This window comes from Camelus ferus, chromosome 19 (assembly GCF_009834535.1).
Source record: "Camelus ferus isolate YT-003-E chromosome 19, BCGSAC_Cfer_1.0, whole genome shotgun sequence".
NCBI classification, from domain to species: domain Eukaryota; kingdom Metazoa; phylum Chordata; class Mammalia; order Artiodactyla; family Camelidae; genus Camelus; species Camelus ferus.
This window is the reverse complement of record NC_045714.1, coordinates 35,746,465-35,773,703: the sequence shown is the minus strand read 5'-3', so window position 1 is coordinate 35,773,703 and position 27,239 is coordinate 35,746,465. Positions and strand designations below refer to the sequence as shown.

The window sequence follows — 27,239 nt, the reverse complement described above, 5'->3', positions numbered from 1 at the left end:
GAATTTACTCGTTACTACTATGCAGTTCTGAATGCAGATGCTTTCACTCGTCATAGGTGTTTATCCACCCTGCCAGGCTATGTACCAGCACTGGTCTCTGTTCCTTGTAACCACAGAAGGGATGTGACCAGTCTGCCATGGTCCTCCGGCCAGGCTGCCCAGCACAGTGGCTCCCACAATCCAGGACTGCACTTACCTTGATTTCCACAGGATCGTTCTGGTGGAAGTTGATTGGCGCAACCCCAGGAACATAGAAGGCGCCTGTATCGCACGTGAGAGAGAGAAGCAGCAGGGACCACGGCAACCAGTCCTGCTTGGAAGAAGAGAGGCGGCAGTCGGAATGGGGGAAAGAGGTGAACATCCCTCTGGGGCAGGTCATCAGAGCACCTTCGTGTCCCCCAGCCCCTGCCGAGAAGCCTGAGGCCCCACTAAGTGCTGCCTTCCAAATGCCTCCACAAGACTGTTCAGAGGCCCTGATTCTGCACTTCCAGAAATGAGTCACAAACTGAGTGAAGTAATTAAGCAAAAGAGTAGACTAATACAGGAGCCACATCTCCCCGTTTCTGGATCAACGTTCCTTTAACCATTTCACACATATCACTCTCCTGGAGAGCTGGCAGGAAACAGCTTCACGATGTTCCATTAACTCCCGTTTCTCTATATAGCAATAGGCTTGCTTTGTCAGGAATCTCCTATGTCACCAATATATTTTTCCTACAAGTTGTCTCCAAAACTGTCATTACCCCACCGTCTCCTGTTCTCCTCCTCCTCAGCTCCAGCTACACTGGCCTCCTTGTTGTCTCCTGACAGCAAGCCTTTCTCCACCCCTCAGGGTCATCAGCTTTACTGTTCCCTCTGCCAGAATGCCCTTCCCACAGATGCCTGCCTGGCTCAGATCTCATTGCTTATTTTATTCAGGTCTCTCTCAAACGGCACCTCCTCACAGACAAGCCCATCTGAAACAGCATCCTCAGGGCTCCTGTTGCCCACTGTCCACCCCCTTGTTTGACTTCACTTCATGGACTTAGCTAACTGATGTATACAATATGTATTTTTTTTACTTGTGTACTGTCTGCCCCCCTCTCCTCAAATGTAATCTCGCCAGGAGCAGGGACTGTGTCCTAGTGCTTGGCACTGAGTAGACACTCAGGAACCTGCAGGCACGACAGTCACCTGGGAATCAAAGGCAAGAAAGATCAATTATTGGACTCAAGAAAGGCACCCCATCAAAGTATCTCTTGCCTTTCACTGATAACAAGCCTCACCTCCTCAAGGAAAGAGAAGAGCTTCCGGGGTTCTCTCTCTCTGCATGGTCTGAACAAGGAACTTTGTCATTCATACACCTGGATCATCGACTCAAATGTGCTGCTGCATCTGCCTTCTCTCTCCGCCCCCTTTAAAGCTATGGCATTTCAGACCCTCGTGTCCTCCCACTGGACACTGGCCACTGGCCACAGCCTCCTGATCACCTGGCCTTCGCAGTCCCTCCATCCTTCATGTTACCACCTCACACATACATGCTATTCTTTCTGGAACTCAATTCTAAAGGGAATCAGAATCACTCAGGGGCTTGCGGAGAATATAGACTCATCTGCATTTTTACCAGGAGCACAAGTTGAGAAAAAAATAGACTTTAAAGTTTAAGGTTCTGAGCTTGGTGCGCTTTTTTAGACACACAGCTTGGTCAGAGTCTTAAAAGCAATATATTTAGAGAGTGTTTTTCCTCTGGTCTATGGTGAACATTTGTAAGTATCTGCCAGCTGATGTTCATTATGAAATATGAAAGAGTCTGATTCCAATAAAAACAGTGAAAAGTAGCTAAGATAGTTGTATCTGGTAATCACAAGGTCAGCAGACCTAGGGGTGAAAGCAGGAAATGACAAGACAAGAAGGTGGAAAATGCCTCACAGGATAGGATTCTGTATAGGAAGATGATATTTTCCCTTCCTGTCCTCTTTTTTTATTTTTAACTTTGAAATTTAAAATAAATTTAGATTTACAGAAGACATGCAAGTTCTCATATACTCTTCACCTAGTTTCCTCTAACGTTAACATCTTACATAACGATGGGGAAGAGAGGCTTTCAAAAAAAATAACTAGGTTTAAAAAGTTTTGGAAAAGTAAAACATACACAGTAAATAATTCAAACAGTACAAATGGGTATGCCATGAAAAATAAACCTTCCTCCCTCTTCAGCTCCCCAGCACCAGTTCCTTGGAAATCTCTCCAGCAACATTCTATGCATGCACAGAGGAAAGGGTTCAGTAGTATGGGTTTGCCTTGACACAATAACAAAGGTATTTTTATTCTTTCTCTCTGTGACAGAAAGCATACTGACTGTGGGCTGGTTACAGCATCTGACTTTGGAAGATTCTAGCCCTCCCTCTTTGCTAGGCCTCAGTGGGCAGTCCTTAGACCGTGAGTGCTTTGTGTGAGATAAATAAATCCTGTCCTCTCTCTTCCTCTAACTCCACTTTGTACCTGGATTCCAGTTAACTAAAACATAAGGAAGATAAATCCTGTACTACTGGCATAAACTGTCATCCAAAAGTTGTTTAAAAATAATAACCCAGATCTAAATTTTTGAAAAATGATGCCGAAAACAGACAATTCTCACACATGAGATACTATCAACAAACCACAAGTCAATTTGTCTTAGAGGAAGGATCAACAGATGAAAAACGGCAAAGGATTATTTCCATATTATGCTAGAACCTTTGAATAATGTAAGTTGGCAACCAAAGGCAATTCAAAAGTTCAGTTTAGAATTAATGAGTGCACCAAGATGATACTGTCAGTTTTAGATATTAAAATGTCATGTTTTGATATTCTCATATGGCTGGAGGGATTATAAACTGAAACACTTCCAGGGAGCACTTTGGCACTCTGCATCAACTGCCTCCCAGAAGTGCATACTCTGAGATCCTGCAATTCTAATTCTAGACATGTTAAGAAAAATATGATAAATATGCCAAAAAGTGCATAAAAGGATGTTCAACATAGCATTATTTAAAATGGTGAAATAGTTCACAACGTACAATAGTAAAATGTCCAATATCAGTGAAATAAGTTAAATTATGGTGTATTCACTTATCCTTTTATATTGTCATGAAAAATGATGATATATTTCTTGAGTGGGAACATTCAAGCTTTAGATTTAAGTAGAAAAAGCAGGGGATAGAACCATGCAGAGTAAGATCTGCCCCACTTTTTAAAAGTTATCTTTGAGAAAATGAGGCAATGCTTTCCTTTTTTGTATATCTGTACTTTCCAGTTTTTCTGAGATTACATAGTATTTATACCACTTAAGAAAAACAATAAGATACATTAGGCAAAAGAAAGCAGCAGTGTTCTAAACAGTTTAGGTTAGAGTAATTCTAGCTTAGTATGGAAGGAATTCACTTGCTGACTCTAAGATACCTTCCCACCAGCACCTCCCACCTTTTCTTTCTAAGCCTTCAGGAAGACCCTGAGTTTGTGAGCCCTTAGTAAGTGGACTCGCTCAGGTGAGGCTGCCTTCAAGCCTTTGCTCAGGCTGTTGCTGACATCTGCCCTTGCCTTATTCAAGTCCTAGCTACCCTTTGGGGTCCAGTTGAAATGTTTCTTCTTTCAAGAACCCCTCAGATCCCCACAGGAGTAATTATTCTCTTCCTTCCTTACTTTTCAAGGCACTTTGTAAATATCCCTCTGATGACACTACAAGAAGTTTGAAACTACCCAACGCCCAAATGAACTTTCACATCTACACATGTTCAAAGACTGGTGCTTAAATTATCTGACGAATATTTAAATCTGTACTTATTTAAGGCCCTACTATGACACTTCTCATGTCGAATTATGGTTTAAGTATCTGCTGTGTCTTCACCTGCACTAATCACTTGTCTGGCTTCGCTGATGTGAGTGCTCAAAAAATCCTTATCAAACAAGTTAATAATAAACATCAACCAACCTCTGATCTATAAAAATATAAAACCATTCATTCACATCCAGGTTGAATACTATGGTTCTTAATTTTTGCTGTATCCACTTGATAACTGATTTTTTTTTCAAATTCTCAAATTTAAGGGGTTCTTGACACCTCCCACCTTTCCAACTGTCCAAGGACAGTTTGAGAATCCCTGAGACATCTATTACTCTTATAACCTATTTGTACATCTAAGACAGTGGTTCTTAACCCTGATGTACATTAGAACAACCTGGGGAGTAAATGGATTAAATTCCCAATCAAAAGGCAGAGAGTGGCTGAATGGATAAAAAAAAATTCAGCAATATGCTGCCTGCAGGAGACTCATTTTAGATCTAAAGACACACATAGTGAAAGTGAAGGGATACAAAAAGATATTCCATGTAAATGATAACCAAAAGAAAGCAGAGATAGCCATACTTAGACAAAACAGACTTTTAGTCCAAAACTGTGCCTAGCGACAAAGAAGGTCATTATATAATGACAAATTCAACAGCAAGATATAACAATTATATATGCACCCAACATCAGAGTACCTAAATATATAAAGCAAATATTGACAGATCTGAAGGGAGAAATTACAATACAATAAAATATAGTAGGGGACTTCAACATCCCACTTACAATAATGGATAGAATATTCAGACAGAAAATCAATAAACAGCTGACTTGAACAATACTATAGACCAAATGGACCTACAACCCAACAGAAGAAGAATACATTCTTTTCAGATGCACATGAAACATTCTCCAGGATAGACATGTTAGGTCACAAAACAAGTCTTAACAAATTTAAGACTGAAATCATTCCATGTATCCTTCCTGACCATAAGGGAATGAAACTAGAAATCAGTAACAGCAGAAAATGGGAAAATCTGCAAATACATGAAAACTTAACAACACACTCTTGGATCAAAGAGGAAACTGAATGAGAATTTTAAAAGTATCTTAAGCAAAAAGTAAAAATACAAAATTTATAGAATGCAACAAAAGCAGTACTAAGAGGGAATTTTGTAGTGATAAACACCTACATTTAAAAACAAATCTCAAACAACCTGACTTTATATCTCAAGGAACAAGAAAAAGAACTAAGTCCAAGTTAGCAGAAGGAAAGAAATAATAAAGATTAGAGCAGAAATAAATAAAAGAATTTTAAAAATAGGAAAAAAGTAGAACTCAGTTGGTTTTTTGAAAAGATAAAATTGACAAACCCTTAGCAACACTAAGAAGAAAAAGAGAGAAGACTCAAATAAATAAAATCAGAAATGAAAGAGAAGACATTACAATATGCCTCAAAAATAAAAAGATCATAAAATCTATTGTGAACAATTATAGGTCAACAAATTGGATAAAAAGGATACTGAATCAGTAATTAAAAACCTCCCAACAAAGAAAAGTCCAGGATCACAGGATTTAAAGGTAAATTCTAATAAACATTCAAAGAAGAGTTAATTATCAATCCTTAAGTCCTTTCAAAAATACAAGCATTTATTCATTTTATGAGACCAGCATTGCCCTGATACCAAAATCAGACAAAGATACCAGCAGAAAACTATAGGCCAACATCCTTAATGAATATAGATGTAAAAATCCTCAGCAAAATACCAGCAAATAGAATTTAACATCTCATTAAAGGGACCATACACCAAGATCAACTGGGATTTATCCCTGGGATACAAGGATGGTTCAATACATGCAAATCAATCAATGTGATACACAACATTAACAAAATGAAATAAAAAACTTACAAAATCATTTCAATAGACAAAGAAAAATCATTTAACAAAGTTCAACATTCATTCATGATTTAATTCTCAAAAAAAAGAGGTATAAAAGGAACTTACTGCAATACAACAAAGGCCATATACGTAAAGCCCAGTTAATATCATTACTTCTTGCTAATCAAAAATACATGTGTTCTAAACTTCCCCTCCTAGGAAGCCAGACACCAGATCTTTCCCCCTTATCTGATATGTGACTTGAAGCCAGGGCAGAGGATTACAATCTCCTGAGTTTATCAAGCAATTAAATCTAAGAAGTTACTCCAGTTCTTTTGAAACAGAATCCTCCAATCTTAGCAGAGAGACACTGCCCTGGGGAACTCAGGGTCTCCCTGAGAGCTCAGGTTGCAGAAGAATGAAAAGCAAATCCCGAAACACTTCCATACACTTTTGTTCCAAAGTCTCAAACCAGTGGAGCAAGTACACACAAAAACAAAAAGATAACAATGAGGAAAATACTCACCCTGGTGGAAGACAACACTAAAAAGTAACAAGAAGCCACAGGGTCACTGAGCACCTAAAAGTAAGTACAAGGCACTGTTGACACATAGTCCCTTCCTTCCATTTACCAAGTCCCTGCTTTGTGCTAAGCACTTAACAAACTGACTGGCACCACTCTCACAACTACAACTACCTGGAGACTTCTGACACCATTTCTCAGATGACTGCCAGCTGACCTGAGACCCAGAGATTATTTAACTTGCCCAAGCATACTGTAGAGGAACAGGTATGCTCTTTTCAGGCAGGACAGTTGCATTAAAAGATGGTAAGCATGTAATGATGATGCTGATAACAACGGCAGCTAGCATTTACTGCATACTGATTATGTGCCAGGCACAGTTCTAGGTTCTTTTCATGCAATAACCCAATTAATCTTCACAACAATCCTATGATGTAGAGACTTTAATTACTCTCATTTCAGAGATGAGGAAACTGAGGCTCAGAGAGGTGACATAACACTGGCTGAGTCAGGATGTATACCCAGGCAGTCTGATCTCAAGGCCCATGTTCAAACCAGCACAGAAATTATTTCACTACACTAAGCACCTACAATATGTCAGGCACTGTGCTGGCCTCGCAGAATGCACACCCTTAAGGCACTTTCAGCCCTCTGGGGGACAGAGACAAGTCATCAGCCAATCACAATACTAGGTCCCAGATGCTAGAGAGGGCTTAGTATCTTATCCTATCAGTTAAGAGGCTAAGGAGTACACAGGAGCACCAACAAGTCCAGTCTTGGAGAAGTGGGGTGCAGATCTAAGAACTCAAGTCTACTCCAAGGCCTGAAGGGAAAGAGGGGGGAGCATTCCAGAAAAAGCAAAACACAGGCACGAAGGCCTGAGGGCAACCAAGAGGAGTTTTTGGCAGGTGATGTGTAGGCCGGTGCTTCTAGAACTTTAACATGAATATGGATCACCTGGAGACCTTGTTAAAATGCAGAGTCTGATTCAGCAGGTCCAGGGTGAGGCCTGAGATTCTGTATTTCTAATAAGCTGCCAGGTGATGATATTTCTAGTTCATGGACCATCCTGTGAGTAGCAAGTACAAATAGGTGGGTGTAGACAGGAAGCTAGAAAATGGGTAAGGGTTGCATCACATAAAAGCCACCATGAGGAGTCAGGGCTTTGTTCTTAGTACAGCTGGAGGACACTGAAGAAAAGAAAACATCATACTTGCAGTTTTAAGATTATGCTGGTTACCACATGCATGCGTGCGTGCATGTGCGTGTGCGTGTGTGTGTGTGTGTGTGTGTGTTTGGGGGAAAGGTGTGTGTTTGGGGGAAGGATGTGGGTGTGCAGCACATTTCTGCTCCAGAGACATAGTAATGTCCAGTTCTAGATTTGACACCTAACAAGGATAAATGCAATCACCTCTAAATTATTGGTCTGATGTGAAGAGAAGCAGCAGCCAGGAGGGGAAGCAGAATGGTAGGCAGTGGTTCTGAAACTTGGTGCGCAAGGAAATCACCAGGAGAGCTTTTAAAAACAGATTCCTAGGTCTAACCCCCAGAGTGCTCTTCAGTAGGTCTGAAACAGGGCCTGAGAATTTGTTCTTCTGACAAGTTCCTAGGAGATGCGGGTATTGCTGGTCTGGTCTTGGGGTCACATTTTGAGAACCACCGGTGTAGTGGTAAAAGCACAGGCTTTGGGGGGCCATACAGAATGGATTCAAATTCCTGACCCACCACTTCCTAGCTGTGTGACTTCGGGCAAGTTTTTCAAACTTTTTGAGTCTCAGGTTTCTTATTTGTAGTAAGAAAATAGGGAAATAATACTAAGCTCATGGCAGGATGGTAGAGTGATGATGGTGGTAAGGATTAAGTGAAGTAGTAGGTGCTTGATAAGGCAGGGTGGCCTTGTCCGGGGCTGCATGGAAGGTAGGACCAATGAGTACATGGCAGGGAGGGAGATGCAGGCTCAATCCAAGGAAACATCCAACAAAAGAGCTATCCATCTAAGGAAAAGGCCATCACCAAGAGTGAATCAGAGAGAGGCAGGTGCTCAGGGAAGGAGGTGAAAGACGATATCCCTACCCCAGTGAGGAGAGTGAACCATAAGCCTTATGACCTCTCATGAAACTCAGGAAATTCATGATTACCTTGAAAATATGGGCCATTCCATCAACTCAAGAAACCTAAAGGTAGAACAAAACAAGGCAAGGTTCTACCCAGAGGTGGATTCCATGAAGACATTTTTTTGAAGAATCTCAGGGCTCAAGTAATCCAGGACCCCAGGGAAGGGAAGTGATGTGGTTATCTGCAGAGTGAAGAAAGTCCAGCTGCACCAAACCTGGCAGAGCTGAGTGATCAGAAGTTGTCACCATGGTGGAGCCATGCTCAGGCATAATTTTAGGACATGATTAGAGGCGTCCAGAGAACTATGCTGCCACAGACTAATTGCTTTTCATCTCCCTTTACCCTCCCTCTCCAATTCTTTTCCTCTCTGAACTTTGTCTTCCTTGTCCCTCCCCCAATTCAATGCTTTTCTACCAATAAGCAAATCATTCTAGTCAGTTTCATATTCATCCTTTACTTCAGAATTATTTTGAAAAGAAAAATAATAAAGGCAGACTAGCTCTACTGAATATTAAAATACAGAGCTATCCAAACTGTTTGGTACTGGAGAAGACAGAAAAGACTTTCAAATATGCAAATTGAAACAGAAATATTAGAAGAAAACATAGATATATTGTTAAACAATCTTGACATGGAAAGTTTTCTAAGAATCAAACAAAATCTAGAATCTATACAGAAAAGTAATACACAGAAAGAAGGAAGAATATGAAAAAATACATACTATAGAAAAAGGAAATGACAATTTTAGTAAAATTGTCATTTAGTAAAAATATTTCCTACATTTCTGACAAAGGAGTAATTTCTTCAATATACCAAGAACTCTTACAAATCAATAAAGGACAAATAACCTAAAAGAATAAGAATGGGCAGTTAAAAAGAAAAAGATTCAAATGGTCAGACACAAAAAGATGCACAACATAATTCATAACTTAAAAAATGCAAATAAAATAACATCTTTTTTATCCATTAGAGTCACAAAGCTTTAAAAAATCTGAATACACTAGATATAGGCAAATTAGGGGGAGGGCAATTCAGCACAATATATACTTAAATGGGAGGTAGAATTATTATTGAAAGACTGCTAACGTAAGTTATTATTTTGGGGGGTGGGGTAATTAGGTTTATTTTTTTTAAAGGAGCACTGGGAACTGAACCCAAGATCTTGCACATGCTAGGCATGCACTCTACCACTTGAGCTATACCCTCCCCTGCTAAGTAAGTTATTAAGTACAAAAAAAGTAAGATGCACAGTAGTGATGTACAGCAAAATTTCGTAAGTCTAAATAAATTTTTAAAAAGCATGTATCAAAGCCAAATATATCACAAGAAAAGGAGACTACAGACAAATATGCCTCAGGAACACAGACAGAAAAATCCTTAACAAAATAGTAGCAAATTGAATCCAGCAACATATAAAAAGGTTTATACATCATGACCAAGTGGGGTTTAGCCCAGAAATGCAAGGTTAGCTTAATATCTGAAAATCAGATAATGTCATACACCATATAAATAAAATAAAGGACAAAAACTATATAACCATCACAATTGATGTAGAACATGCACTTGACAAATTCCAATACACATTCATGATAAAAACTCTCAACAAACTAAGAATAAAAAAGAACTTCCTCAATCAGATAAATGGCAACTTTGAAAAACCCACAGCCAACATCATACTTGATGATGAAAGACTGAATGCTTCCCCCTAAGATGAGGAACAAGGCAAGGATGTCCACTTTTGCCATTTCTATTCAACACTGTGCTATGCATGCAAACAATGTGCACTAAAGCTAATAATTAATTAATTAAAATTATCCAGCTTGAAAAGAAAGAAAAGTGCTCTCATTTGCAGATCACATATCTTGTACCTAGACAACTCCAAGGAATACACAAAACAACTACTAGAACGAATAAACAAGTTGACCAAGGTCATAGACTACAAGATTAATATTTAAAAATTAATTGTATTTCTACATACTAGCAACAAACAACCCAAAAATAAAATTAAAGAAACTAGTTCCATTTACAGTAACTTCAAAAAGAATAAAACATTTAGGAATAAAATTTCAAAAAGGATTTGTATACTGAAAATTACAAAACACTGCTGAAAGAAATGAAAGATCTAAATAATTTGGGGGACATTCCAAGTTCATGGATTGGAAAACTGAGTATTGTTAGGATGACAATTCTCCCCAACTTGATCTATAGATTCAGTGCAATCTCTGTCAAAATCCTAGCAGGCTTTTTTGCTGAAACTGATGAGTTGACCCTAAAATTTATCAGGAAATACAAAGAACCCAGAATATCCAAAACAATGTTAAAAAAAAAAAAAGAACAAAATTAGAGGATCTATATTACCCAATTTCTAAGCTGTTATAAAACTACAGCAATCAAGACAGCATGGTAGGGATTAGCATAAAGACCAATGGAACAGAATTTAAAGTCTAGAAATAAATCTTTACATTTACAGTAAATTGACTTCCAACAAAATTGCCAAGGCAATTCAGTAGGGAAATAATGGACTTTTCAACAAATGGTGCTTGGACAATTCGGTAGCCATATGCAAAAGGAATCTCACACCATACACAAAAATTAACTCAAAATGGTTCACAGACCCAAATAGAAAAGCTAAAATGAAAACTTCTAGAATAAAAGCTAGGAGAAAATCTTTGTGACCTTGGGTTAAGCAAAAATGTCTTGAATCACAACACCAAAAGCACAATCAATATTAAAAAAATCAATAAATCGGATTTCATCAAAATTTAAAACTTTCACACATCAAAAGATATCATTAAGAAAATGAAAAATGAGGGGGTGCGTATAGCTCAGTGGTAGAGTACATGCTTGGTGTGCACAAGGTCCTGGGTTCAATCCCCAGTGCCTCTGTTAAGGGAGAAAGAAAAAGAAAATCAAAAGCAGACAACAGATTAGGAGAAAAATCTTTGTAAATCACCTGATAGGGGGCTTGTATAGAATACATATTTTACAAAACTCTTAGAATTTAAAGACAACAAATAACCTGATTAAAAAACGGGCAAAGATTTGTATAGGTATTTCACCAAAGCTATATGACTGGCTAACGAGCACATGAAAAGATGTTCACTATCATCTGTCATTAGGGAAATACAAGCCAAAACCACAATAAGGTATCACCACACACACTGACTAGAAAGGCTAATCTCAAAAACACAGGCAATAGTAAGTATGGACAAAGATGTGTAAAAACTGGAACCCACATATACTAGCAGGAATGTAAAATGGTAGAATCACTTTGGAAAGTTAGGCAGTATCTTTAAATAGTTAAACATAAACTTACCATACTATCCAGCAATTCCAATCCTAGGCATTTACCCAAGAGAAAAGGAAATGTAAGTGCATATAAAGACTTGAACATGAATGTTCCTAACAATTTTTATCATAATAGTCCAATATTAGAAACAATCCAAACACCCATCAACTGGTGAATGGATAAACAAAATGTAGTATAGCCATACAATGGAATACTATTCAGTGATAAAAAGGAGTGAGCTACCAATTCATGTTACAACATGGATGAACCCCAAAAACATTATGCTAAGCAGAAGCCAGATGCAAAACGTCTATATATTGTATGAGTTCACTTACATGAAATGCCCAGAAAAGGCAAATCTATGCAAACAGAAAGCAGATAGAACACAAACAGCAAGGTCTTGCTGTACAGCATAGGGAACTATATCTTGTAATAGCCTATAATAAAAAAGAATGTGAAAAGAAATATATATGTATAACTGATTCACTATGCTGTACACCAGAAATTAACACATTGTAAACCGATCATACTTCAATTAAAAAAAAAAAGCAGATCAGTAGTTGGCTGCTTGTGAAAACAAGGATTATTAAACTTCAAGTGCCAATCCTTGATTGAAGGGAATTTGCTGGGTGATAGAAATGTTTAACACTTTGTCATTGTGATGATGGCTGTACGAGACTATACTAAAAATGACTAAACTGAACACTTAAAATGGATATATATATAAATATTTTTGGTAATAATCAACTTGGTAATATTGGGCTGACCCCCAGCGCCAGAAGATAAAATGGATAATTTTATGGTGTTAAATGATACCTTCATAAACCTGAAGAAAAAAAACCAGCTAGGGGGAGGTATAGATGAAACAAGTTTGGCAATATAATAGTAACTGTTAAAGTTGGGTGATGGGTTATGGGGTTCTTTATACTATTTCTTCTACTTTCATGTATGTTGAAAAATGTATATAATAAAGGTTTTTTAAAATAGACATTTTTGTGTGCATAAAAATGTTCTGGAGGAATATTTTTTTAAAAAAATCAAAGTCTATACTTGATGAATGGATTGGGGTAGCTGAGTGATTTTCTTTTCATTTATAGCTTTTATTCCTTTTTCCATAAATATAGATTACCCATATTCAAAATAAATACATTTACATTTTAAGGAGGAGGAGGAGGAAATGGGCTCCCTCTGAAAGTACTTGGGTGTGTTTCCCTGACGATGTGCAGAAAATGGGAGCTGTAAGATAAAAATGATGCAAAGGAGATTCTGAGGCCAAGGGTGTGGGTAACCAGACCAGATGAGTAATTTTTAGTCTCAGGGAAGGTGTTGTAAGTCCCTCTGAGAATCTTGTAAAAGGTACAGATCCTACTCCCAGGAAAAAAAAAAAAAAAAAAAGCTCCAGAATGTACAATCTGACATATGATTCTAAGAGGAACAAGGACCTAGAAGTTCACAGCCATTGATAAAACCCTGTACAGGATCCCATTCCAACTTTTTGTGATTATTTGACTTCATTACCTCTGCAGCCCTGACGGCCTGATGGAGGATATTTGACATACGGTTCATTTCTGTAAGGATGTTAGGGATTAGCAAAGTACCTGCTTCTTGAGAAATTCCTTTAGATTTTCCTTTAATTTTTAATTGATCACCACAGGACCTCTCATGGGAGGTTCAGTCTGAAAAGCCAATTAAGTATTTAGCAAACATTTGTTGCACATTCAGAGCCATGAAAGAGGTGGGAGTCCTAAGAGAGGTGAACCAGTCCATTCAACGTTATTTTGCTTTCTTTGGTTTCCAAGTCGCGAGACTGCAAAGGTAGCACGTCAAGGCACAAGGTGATGGCAATCTAGAAGCCCTTTGTGCTGTAATCTAATACCCCATCACTGGCAAAGATATGGGTGACCTGGAAAGTTATAAGGCTCAAGTGACCTAAGAATCAAGGTCTTGCCCTCCTGAGTATCTATTTTATTCTTGGGGCTGGGCATGGAGAAAAACGTATCCCAAACAACAGCCCAATTAAGGACTACTAGAACTAAACCCCCAAATTTGCCCTACCCAGTTTGAAAGGTATGGACAATTAACTTCTTCCAAAGAACATAGGCAGTTTCCCCTGAGAACTGAAAATTATTTCATTCACTCACATTTCTCTGTGGCCAGAAGTTTAACCTTTTCTTTTCTGAAGCCCTCTGCCTTGCAGTCTTCTTTCCCTACTGAGTGATACAGCCTGGCCAATCTGAACAGCCCTTCTGTTCCTATTCCATGCCCTTCCTGCTGCAAAGGCAGCACTTTCCCTTAACATAAGCTAGATTCTTCTTTTTCCTTTTCAAAGATACAGTCACCATTTTAAGATCACTCAGTAACTGCTTCCCAGATTAAGGGGGGGGGGGAGAACAAAGAAAAAGAAAAAGGCTTTGGGGCAGAGTTTGCCAACAGTTAACTGAATCAATTACCCAGTCAGTTAAAGCTCCCTAAGAATTCAACCACACATGAAGGATGGCTAATGACAGCTAAAGGCTACTTACTGAGCAGCCCCCACAGAGCTAAAGAACTCAGCAAAACAGAACCAAATTAGCTACAGGAGACAGAAAATGTAGCCTTTATTTCAGAGCCCATAGACAGAGTAGCTTTTGAGCAGAGATACATAAAAAGACTCAAAACTGCTCTTTAGGGGTAGGGAAAAACCTGCAACAGTCTCTGGAAGTCCAGGTCAAGCTAATAACTACCCACCAAGCAACAGACAACCAGACCTAAACCTTGAAGCCAGAAAGTACAGAAATAAAACCATAAAAATGCACTGACTTTCCCTCTCCCCCTTGGGTATTTATAAAAGGACTCTCAGTTAGCCCAAGCAACAGGCTTAGATGGTGTGCCTCCTAAAGACTTTAGATCTTGGAGTAGAAAAGTTACAGAGAGCTCTCTTTGTGTTGGCACTTCATCTCATATTTCATTTAATTATCACAACAATCCTTTGAGGAGAGTATCATCCTCATTTTAAAAATAAAGAAACCAATTCAGATGAAAAAGGTCTGAAAGTGATGATGATGGCTGCACAATGTCAATGTGTTTAATGCCACAGGACACTTAACATCAAATTTATCATTGTAACTATTTTATGTAAATGTTATCATAATTTAAAAAAAAAAGATTAAAAAATAATAAGTTACAGGTTTAAAGAAGCAAATAGTTTGCCCAGAGTCATAAAATCAGTGTCAGATTCTAGCCCAAGTCTTTAAACCAAGCCTTAGTGTTTTCCTCTGTAAATAGGCTTTTTTAAGGATTAGATGGAATAATGGGTGGGCATATGGTTTATCACCTGAAATGAATCATGTGAGTAGAAAAATTTCCCTCAAAGTTAGGTAACACAAAGGATTGCCACAAACCTTTAACAGCTTTTGAATCAGAATATTAAGGTAGGAAAAAGTTTACAAAGAGATTACCTTATTCAGGGGTTGCAAATTCAGCCACCTAGAGAGGCCATGCAGACGGCATAAATGATGAAGCTGCCAAGGAATAAGACAAGAGGGAGTGGAAGAGAGAATGAAGAACTGGGCCCTGCCTAAGGAATGCTCGTGCTGGGGAATTTGGGACCAAATTTTCAAAGAGAAAATGAAAATCTAGAATTTTTATCATGTGAAATCTCCCAATTATTAAATACTGGCAACTAATTAGAAACAAATTTAAAGTCCTGTGCCTGCCAACAACCCCTGCCCCTTGCCAATCAAGTCCACATGAAGATGTGGTCCATAAATTGCCAATTTATAGCATCTGATCTACTTCAAGTAGAAACTGAGGCCCAAAGATGATAAGAGACTTGACAGGCAACCCAGACTTCCTTCTAAATTGGCTTAAGAATTGAGCTCCAATCTGTGATCTGATTTTTGTTTTTTAAGAACTCCTTGTAGCAGCAGCATACCCTCTGAATACAAAACCTTCAGATTTCAAACCCTGGAAGGTCTGTCAGTTTAATGCTCAGGCATAGGTGAGAAATCATGATAGGAGGCAGCAAAGGAAGCAATGAAGAGAAATGAGATAGAATTGAGAAGTCGTGGGTGTCCTCAACTGCGCGCCATTTGGGAAATACTAGTGCCAGCAAATGGCTCAGGGATCAAAGCAGGTTTGGGGGGTTAGGTGGCTCCTATCATTCGTCTGTGGCCAGACGGTCCTGTTCATCCTGGGTCCTTCCCACCTTCCTGTTGGTGCCCAGAGATCAAAACTCAGCCTTCTCCAACATTCTGTGATCTGCTTCTTTAATGCTGAGATCAAAGGGTGACTTTTGTCCAAGTTGTAAAAGAGAAACCAAGAGGCAATAATGCTGTCTCTGCCTCCTCTGTTCTTCCTGGGGGGATTAAGGGGACTCCTTTAAAGGGATTCCTCAGAGAAACACATTTGTACCAAGGCCTGGTATAGGCACCCCAGCTCCAAGGACACTGGCTCCTGCAGAATACACGCCAGGTGGAGCAACTAGAGAGATCAGACAGACAACACAACCAACAGAGACCAGCTTGGAAAGGCCGCAGGGGCTACAATCATGAGAGAAATCAAAATCAATCTGATTTAAAGGCGTATTAGCAAAAGTCACCTTAAATGCAAGTATTTTAAACCATAAAATCTTCAACCTGGAATTTAGAAATCAGCAAGTTCAAACATTAATTTCACATATGACATATGTGGAAACAGACCAATAAAACTAAAGGAATTTGGCCCAGGCCACTCGGTGGATCCATGGAAGTGTTGGGACTAAGCCCAGGCTGCTGACTCCTGCTCCAGTGCTTCTTCCTCAGCGGGCCAATGCCCATCCCCAGGAGACACCCAAGGGATACAGCAACTTGTCATATACAGGATTGCAGGATTGGTCACAGAGTCCAGGCCTCCTGCCTCCTGTCCCAGGCTTCTGTGATCCAGATTCCACCACTAAAGACAGCTCCTGTACTTCTGACTAGGCCGGGGGGCTGCCTGGTACTGCTTCCATCTGTTCAAAGGAAGCTTGGGGTCATTCAGGCCATTCCCCTGCCTCTGTACTGGATCAAACACAAATAACCTCAAAGCAGTGAGAACCGAGCCAGCAATTCCCCTCCTAGGTGTACACCCAAGAGAACTGAAAACATATGTTTATGCAACAACTTGCACACAAATGTTCACAGCGACATTATTTGTAACAGTCAAAAAGTGGAAACAATCCCAAAGTCCATCAACGGATGAAAGGATAAACAAAATAAGGTCTATCCATACAATGGAATATTATTTGACCATAAAAAGGAATGAAGTGCTGATACATGCTACAACATGGATGCACTTTAAAAACATTACACCACGTAAAAAAAAAAAGTCAGATACAAAACACTAAATATTATATGATTCCATTTATATGAAATGTCCAGAACAGAAAAATATATACAGACAAACTAAACTAGTGGTTGCCAGGGACTGGGGGGTGTGGGGTGGAGTGGGAAGTGACTGTTAATAAGTTTTTTTTGGGTGGTGAAAACGTTTTAGAAGTAGATAGCATGAAGGTTGCACAACTTTGTGAATATACTAAAAACCACTGAATTTTTTTAAGGGTGAATTTTATGGTATGTGAATTATAATCCAATAAAAATAGAAAAGAACCCGAAACAGTATGAACAACGCTATATCTGAGAGAATGCACTCAGTGGTCATTTCTCAAGCTCCACCAAAATAATATTCCCTAAAGCATATTCCATATATGCTCAACAGTTCCATAAAGAGTGAGATTTGAGCCTGTTTCTCACCTCACATCCAGCCAGATCCACTCAGGATCCTGTACTTTACAGAGTCATCTAAATCCAGGAAGGCAGGAAAATTAGAGATAACTTCAGTTTATACCAGCCATCCACTCTGGTCCTGGGGAAAGTCTCACCCTGCAGGTTCAGGAAACACCCACTGTGCTAACACATACCTGGGAGGTGGCAGCTAACCCCTGGAGAAGAACCATTCACTAAGGAAAGGGAGGGAAGTAAAAACCCTAAATACCACATGAAACTTACACTCACAACCCTAACTTTCAAAACACGAGAACAAACCAAAATCCAGCGTGTTCCCACGGTCACTGAATCTTCTAGCTTAGTTCCTCTTTGGCTGTATGACTTGCCTCAGAAACCCAGATACCCCCAAACAGATCCACACCTCCAACCCCAACAGTTGCAAAATAACCTACGTGTATGATGGTATGGGGACAGTTCTGACTTCCGTGTAATAAAGTGCTTAACACAAACAATACTCAAGTCTATCTGTGACCCATTCTGCCTGTCGCACATATCCCCGTCATAAATGTGCTTCCATGCCTTTTCACTATTGCACCTAATATGAAGTTTCTCATATGCACCTTCTAAATTGGCCTCTGTGGGTCACTGTATACATTACACTGCCACTTTCCTGAAGTCAGTTACTGTATCCACCATGAAAGCACAGGACAATACTCCCAGGAGACATGACAAACACTAAATCACTATGCTTTCCACTGTACTTAGAATAAAATCCAAACTCCTTTCCACTGAGAACAAGTCGGCTCCCTTAATGTATGTTCTGGAAAAAAAAAAAAGTATGTTCTGGAGAGGGTGGGGAGGGGAAGCACCCTAACAGAACAGTCTTTCAAAATGCACTCCACAGACTACAAACTGTAGCCTACGATTCACTGCAATTATAAGCTTGTGTCTAGAAACACAGCTTCTCCTGCTTCCTTCCAGTTTCATCTTGTATCATTCCCTGCCCACCACCTTCATCATGCTTCAGCCCCTCCAGCCTTCTGTGTTCCTCAAACATACTCTTTCCCACCTTGGTCCTCTATACTTGCCATCTCCTTTGCCTGGAACTCTTTGCATTGATGGTTCCTTCTTATCAATTAGGCCTCAACTCATGTCACTTTCTTTGAGATATCTCTGATCACTTAATTCAAAGCAGTTGCATCACCCCATCACCCCAAATCATGATCATTTCACTTTGCTGCCATCTCAGACTTAGCACTATCTGACAGATACCTTGTTCATGTATTTGTTTACCTTCTCGCTGCCTGTCTCCCCAGACGAGAAAAGCTCCACAAGGGCAGGGACCTTGACCCTTTGATTCACCAGTACATCCCTAGGTCTTGACATAAAGCATGCACTCAAATATTTGTTGATTAAATAAATGTGTACCAGAAATACGTATCATTAACTTACTCTTAAAAACCTCTGAACAGGGCAGGAATTTCCCAGTGCAATGCTATAAATGCTACTTTACTGAACTGTTTCCCTATGGCAAAAGAGGGTGTGACTTTTCCTGTTAAGTTCTTATGCCATCCTTGTTCTGAATGTGGTCCAGAAAAATAATGGGTTTCAACATACCACTTTTGGGATTTTCCCCACTCATGGTTCAGATTGAAGCCTGAGACTACAGAAATCAAGCGAGGCTGTGAAGTCTTTTACCTGACCGCTAAGGTTCTAAACAAGGACTCCCTCATTAAACAAAAAGGATAATTTAATCAAAAAGTTGGTTTAACAAAAGGAGGGAAACTTGTTATCAACCAGTAACCTACACTTGTTTGGCGAAAACCAACACTAAAGAATTTAAACAAGAACCTTCCTTTGCTAAATGCAAAGCAACTTGTCAAGTCCTCTGCATGCACTCCTAGGATGATATTATCTGCTGAGGAAGCAACATACATAAAGACCTAGAAAATCACTCTGTACTAAGCGACTTCAATTTTGGTTCTGGTCTCTTGACAAGCAGAATGTGAGCTGAACTTCTGGTAGAAGGGCCAGTCCTACATAGATCTACTTCCTGGTTCTGTACCAGGAGCCAGAAAGTTCTGACCCACTTTCCAGGCACAACTTACCACACACAGGCTTCATTCTAACGAACTGCGTGGCCCTGGATGGGCATGGGAAAGGGAGGGCTCCCGAAGGGGCTGGTATAGTGTTTTTCCAAATGCAGTTCACAAACCACCTCCATCATAACCACCAAAGTGCTTATAAAAAGTTCAGATTCCTGAGCATAATCTAGCCCTACGGAATTAGAATCTTAGGAAAATGCATTTTTAACATGCCTTACCACACACACCCGAGTCTTATGCAGTTTGAGAATCAGGGGGATAAAAGCTCCCCAGGAGAGAAAAGGGGAGCTGAGAGAAGACAGGAGAAATGGTTAAGGAAGGGTCTGGGCATGGAAGATAGGTGGGTAAGGGCATGCTTCGGGATACTGGAAGTCAAGACAGGTGAGCAGTGGAAACAATTGAGGGAAGAGGTGAGGACAGTGTTCTGTAAAGGATCTGACACAGGGTTTGGGTTGGGAGGCTGGACAGAAGTGAAGCCGCATCTGCGGACTGGTCAGGATAGTGGGGAGGCGGGGAGGCGGAGAGAGCAGGGTCTGGACGTGAGAAGGAGGAGCGAAGCGGGGAATAACGGGGAGCTCTTCAGAGGGGTTAGGGCTGGAAAGTGAAAACTGGAAAATCGGGGTCACGGGAGGCGGAGACCAAGGCCAGAATAGGAAACGGCGGGGGCGGTAGCCGAGACCTTTCCTCCGACCCAGTGCCTCCCCCAAAACTCGGGCCTTGACAAGCCTGAATGTGGGGCAAATGCCGGGGAGGGGTAGTTTGGGGGAGATAATCCCAGTCAGGGATGTCCCTCAGGGCTGAGCTAAGGGTCCCGGAGGTGGCTCGGGCCAGGCATGGGGCGCCGGAAGGTCCTGGGATCCCCTGGCGGGCCCCTGCTCCATCTCCGGCTCCCAGAGTCTCCTTCACTCACCATCGCCGCCGCCATCTTGGATCCACGTGTCGCCGTAATGACGTCAGCGGAAGTGGTGTTTCCTTGGTTACGGAGTTTACTCCGCGAGGCGCTGCTGGGTTTCAGTCACTCTGTGGTTGCAGCGAGTGGAGGGGAAAGGAAGACTTAGCACTTGGCCGTGTAGCCTGCTCCGGGCAATTAGGTCGCTGATTAGGTGAAAAGAGAGGATGGTGTAACTATGGAAGCCATCTTAACTCCTGGCAGAAACTGCTCCTCCCCATCCTGCCAGTGTATTGTGGGTATTGGCGGTATGCGTAAACGCTCTTGTTCTGTGGGTTCCATCTTTACTATTGGCAGAAGACCCGTTGCCAGGGTTACCTGAGGCCCTGGACCTGGCTAAGTGGGATCGGTACCAGAGCTACATTAGCAGAATAATTTGTAATTATATATTTAATTATTTGCTTGACTATCTTATATCCTCTCCAATAGACTATAATCCCTATGTGGGTAGGATCCTGTCTTTTATTTAACCTCGCTCTGCCTTATTCTCTTCTGTGAAGTGGTGTGGGGGTTATTCTAAAATCATCATAGATTTATAATGAGGATCCAATAACATGATGTGGCATGTATTATTAAATAAATAATTATCATTATAAACTTATGTATACTCCTGTGGGCATATAGTAGGTGCCCAATACAATACACTATTTATTAAATGAAGGAAGGAAAAGCAGCAGATTTAGTGGAGGGAGACGTCTTTGGATGTGGATTCACTATGTGCTAGTTACCTAAGTGTGTGACTCGAGACGAGACACTCAACCTTCCTAATCCTCAGTTTCCAGCATCTGGAAAAGAGGACTCAAAGAGTCGTGGTGTTAAAATTGGGAGACACCTGAAAATTCATTTGGTCCATGTATTGCTGTAGTGGATACAGTGTCAGTGCTATCTGCAACTGTTAGGAAAAGTTGCTAAAAGAATAATAATGGTTAATAATAATAATCAGCACTTACTGAACGTTTGCTGTGTGCTGCAGCATTTAGCATTATGCTGAAACTAGTCACAAGACTCTTACCTAAGTCTACCTCTTGGCAGGGGGCAACTGAATTCCCACTTGTGAGGACCACTGTGGTGCATTGTTGCAAAGAGGGCTGCATGAGGATGCTGTTTCTCCCATCAGGAGGTAGATTCTATTTCTCCTGTTTTTGAATCTGGCCAGTCATGTCACTTGCTTTAACCAATAGAATGCGGTACAAATGACTCTGCCAGTTCTGAGGCTAAGCCTTAAGAGACTTGGCAGCTTCTTCTTCCATCATCTTGGGTCTAGAGATGTCTGGCTACCCTGCTGAGAAGCCATATAGGGAGGGAGGGAGGCCCAGTCAATTCCTCCAGATAGTTTAGAAACTTCAGCTGAGCACTAGATGTGAGAATGAAGTCATGATGGACATTTTAACCCTAGGTGAACTGCTAGATAAATGCAGCCACATGCATAACCTAATCTGATACCATATGGAACAAAAAAAAATGCCCAGCTGAGCCTGGTTGTTTTGGGTTTTGGAGTGGCTTCTCATGCAGCAATAGATAATTGGAACACACACACCTTAACTCTTGGACCTACACAACCAGCCTGAAGATAGCAGAACACGTAAATCCCCAAGGGGGAGGAAGCTTGAAAGACTAGGGCGAATCTGCCTGGAGTCTTATAGCTAGTTAGGTTCCAAACTTGCAACCAGTTCTCCTGGAGTTTGAATCCTGGGTGTTTCTCACCATATCTGGGTGCCTTAAGAGGGATGACTGATGAGGAACAAATCTCCACAAATGGCATATTATCCCTCAGTATTTCCATTTTCCCTGTCCTCATACTTGTATTTTTCCCAAATGGCTTTCATATCCCAATCTCCTTTGGTAACATACACCAGAATCCTGGAGCTAGATTCCTGGTTACAGATCTCATCACCTACCAGTTCCTTGTAATGGGAAAATTTATTTTTTCCCTGAAACAATTTTAAAATTGTGGTTAAATATACCTCATATAAAATTGACCATTTTAATGACTTTTAGGTGTACAATTCAGTGACATCAAATACATTCACAATATTGTGCAATCATCACTACTATCCATACCCAGAACCTTTTCATTATCCCAAACTGAAACTCTGTACCCATTAAATACTAACTCTCCACTCTACCGTCCCCTCAGCCCCTGGTAACCACTATTCTACTTTCTGTCTCTAGGAATTTGCCTATTCTAGATACCTCATATAAATGGAATTATGCAATATTTGTCTTTTTGTGTCTGGTTTATTTCATTCAGCATAATGTTTTCAAGTTTCATCTGTGTTGTAGCATGCATCAGAATTTTATTCCTTTTTATGGCATTTGGGTTGTTTCCACCTTTTGTCTATTGTGAATAATGATGCTATGAACATGGGTGTACAAATCCCTGCTTTCACTTCTTTCAGGTACATACCCAGAAGTCGAATTGCTGAATCATATAGTAATTCTATGTTTAACTTTTTGAGGAACTGTTACACTATTTTCCACAGTGCTGCTGCGTCATTTTACATTTAAATACATAACCATCAGTTATGCACAAGGGTTCCAATTTCTCCACATCCTCACCAACACTTATTTCCTGTTATTGCTGTTATATTTAATAACAACCATACTAATAGATGTGAAGGTGGGTAAGTTTTTTAATCTCTCTAAACTTCAACTTCCTCATTTTTAGAGCATGGATCATAAAAGACTTCACCTCATAGGATGGTTATGCAGACTGAATAAGTTAATATATGTCAAAAGCTTAGAATAGTGCCTGTCACATGGTAAATGCTATACACGTTTGCTGTTATTATTTTGAGGTCAGTAGGGCAGGCCTTTAAATTTCCAGAATGATGGAAACATTAAGATAAAGAGTTGTTGAGGAACTTGCTCAAGGTAACCCAACAAATCAGAAGGGGGACAAGGCTTGACTCAAATCCATTGAGTCAAGTTCATGCCTCTGCTATACAACCTCATGCCTATTAAATATATGCTCAAAAAATACTTGTTGAATGCTTGCATTATGAATGAATCTCAAGCCTCACTATCAGTTGGGAATACATCCAGCTGTGAGGAAGACCCTCCCCACCACTGCCCCAGTGGCATAACAAGATGGAAGCTTATTTTTCTCTGCCTTAGTTTGCTTTCCCCTAGAAACTGACTCAAAGACAAGGATTCAAGCAAAAGTCATTTATCTGGGAGATGAAGGGATACAAGAAGGCAATGTTACAGGAGCCAGCTTCCACTGTCTGCAAGAGTTGATATTAAATTCTCAGGAGTTTTGTAAGCCAATTATTGGACATGGGCATTATTGAAAATTAAGTTATGTGAATTTAAAATTAAATGATATTACAAACAAAAGTATTAAATATTCAAAACTCATCACTTCCTAATAATTTTACTTTATTTTACTAGTATCTATGCCCTTGAGGTTTTTCACATCTATTTTATGTGTACAGCAGAAATACTCATCATTGGTGTGCTGTGACACATCTCTTCCCTGCTCTGTGTTCAGTGGCCCTGGGTTGGTAGCACAGCCAATTTATCCATTAACACAGTAGGTACAGTGCCCAAAGCCCACCATGGGGCCATGAAAATGTTTAAAATAAATTAATTCTTTTGAAAATCAGAAGACAAAAATAAACTTTGGGGTTGAAGGAAAATTTTTCATATATGGTATTAGTGTATTCATTTTTATATCAATTCAGTTGTTGACTATCATTTGTATTCAATACAATTTATCTACATAAATATTTATATTTATAAAACATACTATATATTTTAGAGAGGAAGGGTCCTACAAAGGCAAAATTGCCTAAGGCCCATGAAAGTAATAGTGCAGTTCTAGTTGGTAGCTTGACATTGGCCGTGGTGAGGGTATTTACACCACAAAAATCAGCAAATGCTACAAATCAGGGCTTGAAATTTTACTTTGTTAGCAAATATTTCTGTAAAGGGCCAGATGGTAAATATTTTAGGCTTGGCAGACCAGGTGATTGTGTCACAACTACTCAGCTCTGCCTTGTAGCACAAAAGCTGCTACAGACAATAAATAATGGGTGTGACTGTGTTTCAATAACATGCAGCGGCTATAGTTTGCCAAACCCTAGCCTAGCCTTAAAGCGATGGATAGTGTCAATGCAGATTAAAGTTTAAGACTATGTGTCTGATTAGCAGAAAAATGTGACAGCATTTGAAACTATTTATTCAGCAAAGAAGTTGCTCATGTCATTGACTAACAAGTGAAGTTCTGATGTATATGTTCATTATTTTATTTTTTCATCTGAGTCATGAATATAAATGAAACTATCAACCCACATTCGTGTTGGAACTGTACTTGGAGAGCATATGTTGTTAAGCAAGTTACTACTGTGGTTAACTGAAGCTTAATTCTTCAGGGAAACTCTGGGAAACAATGCAAAACACACACTTCAGCATTATCCCACCCAAAGGGCAAGGGAGCTGCAGTATTTATGCACCAACTCCCAAAAGTCATTAGTTGAGGACTGATTCTACTGGGTGTTAACGCCTTAGCAGTTTTGGCCTTCTGGGAACACTGGCAGCTGAGGCTTTTTGCAGTTTTAGAAGAGCCCTTAGGCACAGTGATGCAGATAATGAAAGCTAAAAGTCCAGCCCACTTTAAGGAATACCAACAGTGCATGTCACATCCTCTAAGGTAAAAAGTCTGAGGAGGACTGTCCTAGCTAATATGGTGGCTATGCCTAAAATATCTTCAGGGATTCAGGCTCCATCCACCATTGCCATCCCTAGAAATAATTCATTTTCCTCAGGGTCCAAGGTGGTAGCTAGAACTCCAGCCTTCACATGCACAGTCTAGACAGCAAGATAGAGGAAGAAATGAAAAGTAAGAGGTTAAGAGCCCACATCAATTGTCTTTTAAGAAAGGATTTTGGAAGATGCCACACACTTCCACTTACAATCCATTGATCAGAACTTAATCACGTGGCCACACTTTGCTGCAAGAGGGAGTGGGAAATGTAATCTTCATTCTGGGGAATTATGCATCCCTGATAAAAATTCTATTTCTCTAGAAGAATGAAGAACATGGATATAGGGATAATCAGCAGTCATTGCCAGCCCCCCCCCCCCCAAATGGAAGGGATGCAAACAGAATGCAAACTGATGTAGCCTTATGTCAGAATACATTGTGATGAGGACAGATACATGACAAAATTCCCCAGGTAGGGGAATAAGGAGGCAGTTTTATTTCAAATCACAGAGGGGAAAAAATTAAACAAGTGCTTTCCATATATGTAAACTCAAAGCTACAGTTAGAGAAAAGGTTGAAGCAAGTCATTAGCATCTTAGAATGGGCATCTTACCCATGCCTTCTGTGCCATCTTCCAGGACAGGAGTGCATGCAGTTTTCCCATAAAATCAGTGACACAAAAATCTATCCCTCTATTTATTTAATTAATAGACTTTATTTTTTAGAGCAGTTTTAGGTTTACAGAAAAATGAGTATAAAGTACAGAATTCCCATGTACCCCCTCGTCCAGCCCCTTCTTTCCTCTGTTACTAACATCTTGCCTCAGTGGGAGCCAACATTGATACATTATTATTAACCAAAGTTCATAGTTTACATTAGGGTTCACTCTTCGTGTTGTACTTTCTATGAGTTTTGATATACACATAGTGATATGTATCCACCATTAAGAATATCACACAGAATACTTTCACTGCCCTAAAAATCCCCTATGCTCTTCATCCCACCTCTTTAATCCTCCCTCTCTCCCTCCTCATCAAACCTCTGGCACCCACTGAGCTTTTTACTGTCTCTATAGTTCTCCTTTTCCCACAATGTCATATAGTTGGAACCATACAGTATGTAGCCTTTTTAGACTGGCTTCTTTCACTTAGCAATATGCATTTAAGGTTCTTCCATATCTTGATAGCTCATTTCTTTTTATCATTGAATAATATTCCATTATATGGATGTACCACAGGTTGTTTATCCATTCTCCTTTCAGAGGATATCTTGTTTCCTTCCAAGTTTTAACAGTTATAAATAAAGCTGCTACAAACATCTGTGTGCAGATTTTTGTGTGGATGTATGTTTTCAACTCATTTGGGTAAATACCAAGGAGTACAATTGCTGGATTGTATGGTAAGAGTGCTTGTTTTGAAAACAGCCAAATGTCATCTAAAGTGGTTGCACTATTTTGCATCCCCACCAGCAGTGAGTGAGAGTTCCTGCTGCTCCACATCCTTGTCAGCATTTGGTGGTGTCAGTGTTCTAAATTTTGACTGTTATGATAGGCGTGTAGTGGTATTGTATTGTTATTTTAATTTGCATTTCTCTAATGACATATGATATTGAGCCTCTTTTCATATACTTATTTTCCATCTGTATATCTTCTTTTGTGAGGTGTCTGTTCAGGTCTTCTGCCCATTTTTTAATTAGGTTGTTTTTTTTCTTATTGTTGAGTTTGAAGAGTTCTTGGTATATTTTGGATATGAATCCTTTGTCAGATACATGTTTTGCAAATATTTTTCTCCCAGATTGGAGCTTGTCTTTTCATTTTCTTAAATGTCTTAGAGCAGAGTTTTAATTTTAATGAAGTCCCATTTGTTGATGTTTTTTCTTTCACGGATCATACTTTTGATGGTGTACCTACTCCCATCAGTCTTTCTTGTGACCAAAGGGATAAATCAGAGTGTAGGCTAATGGGGTGCAGAGGGCAGTGTAAATTGAAAGAGGAGGAGGGTGGGAATTGACCCTTTGATCTTGTCCATATAGGCTCCAACTTTTGAAATCATGTTTCATTCACCTATTTATACAACAATGCTATGTAACAAAACAACCCCAGAACTCAAAGGTGTACAATGATTGCATTCACTTCCATCTTACATG

At 39.8% G+C, this 27,239-nt stretch overlaps 1 protein-coding gene across 1 annotated transcript in view; it reads right to left on the bottom strand.

Annotated features, from left to right (window-relative positions):
• The window catches only part of TM9SF4 (transmembrane 9 superfamily member 4), a 50,428-nt gene extending 29,847 nt beyond the window's left edge, over window positions 1-20,581 (bottom strand). The window contains exons 1-2 of the mRNA XM_014554670.2: window positions 20,348-20,581; window positions 197-310 (exon numbers count right to left, since the gene is read on the bottom strand). Coding sequence (XP_014410156.2) covers window positions 197-310; window positions 20,348-20,362 — 129 coding nt within the window. The 5' untranslated portion in view covers window positions 20,363-20,581. The remainder of the gene's footprint in view (window positions 1-196; window positions 311-20,347) is intronic.
• Between the last annotated feature and the right edge of the window lie 6,658 nt (window positions 20,582-27,239).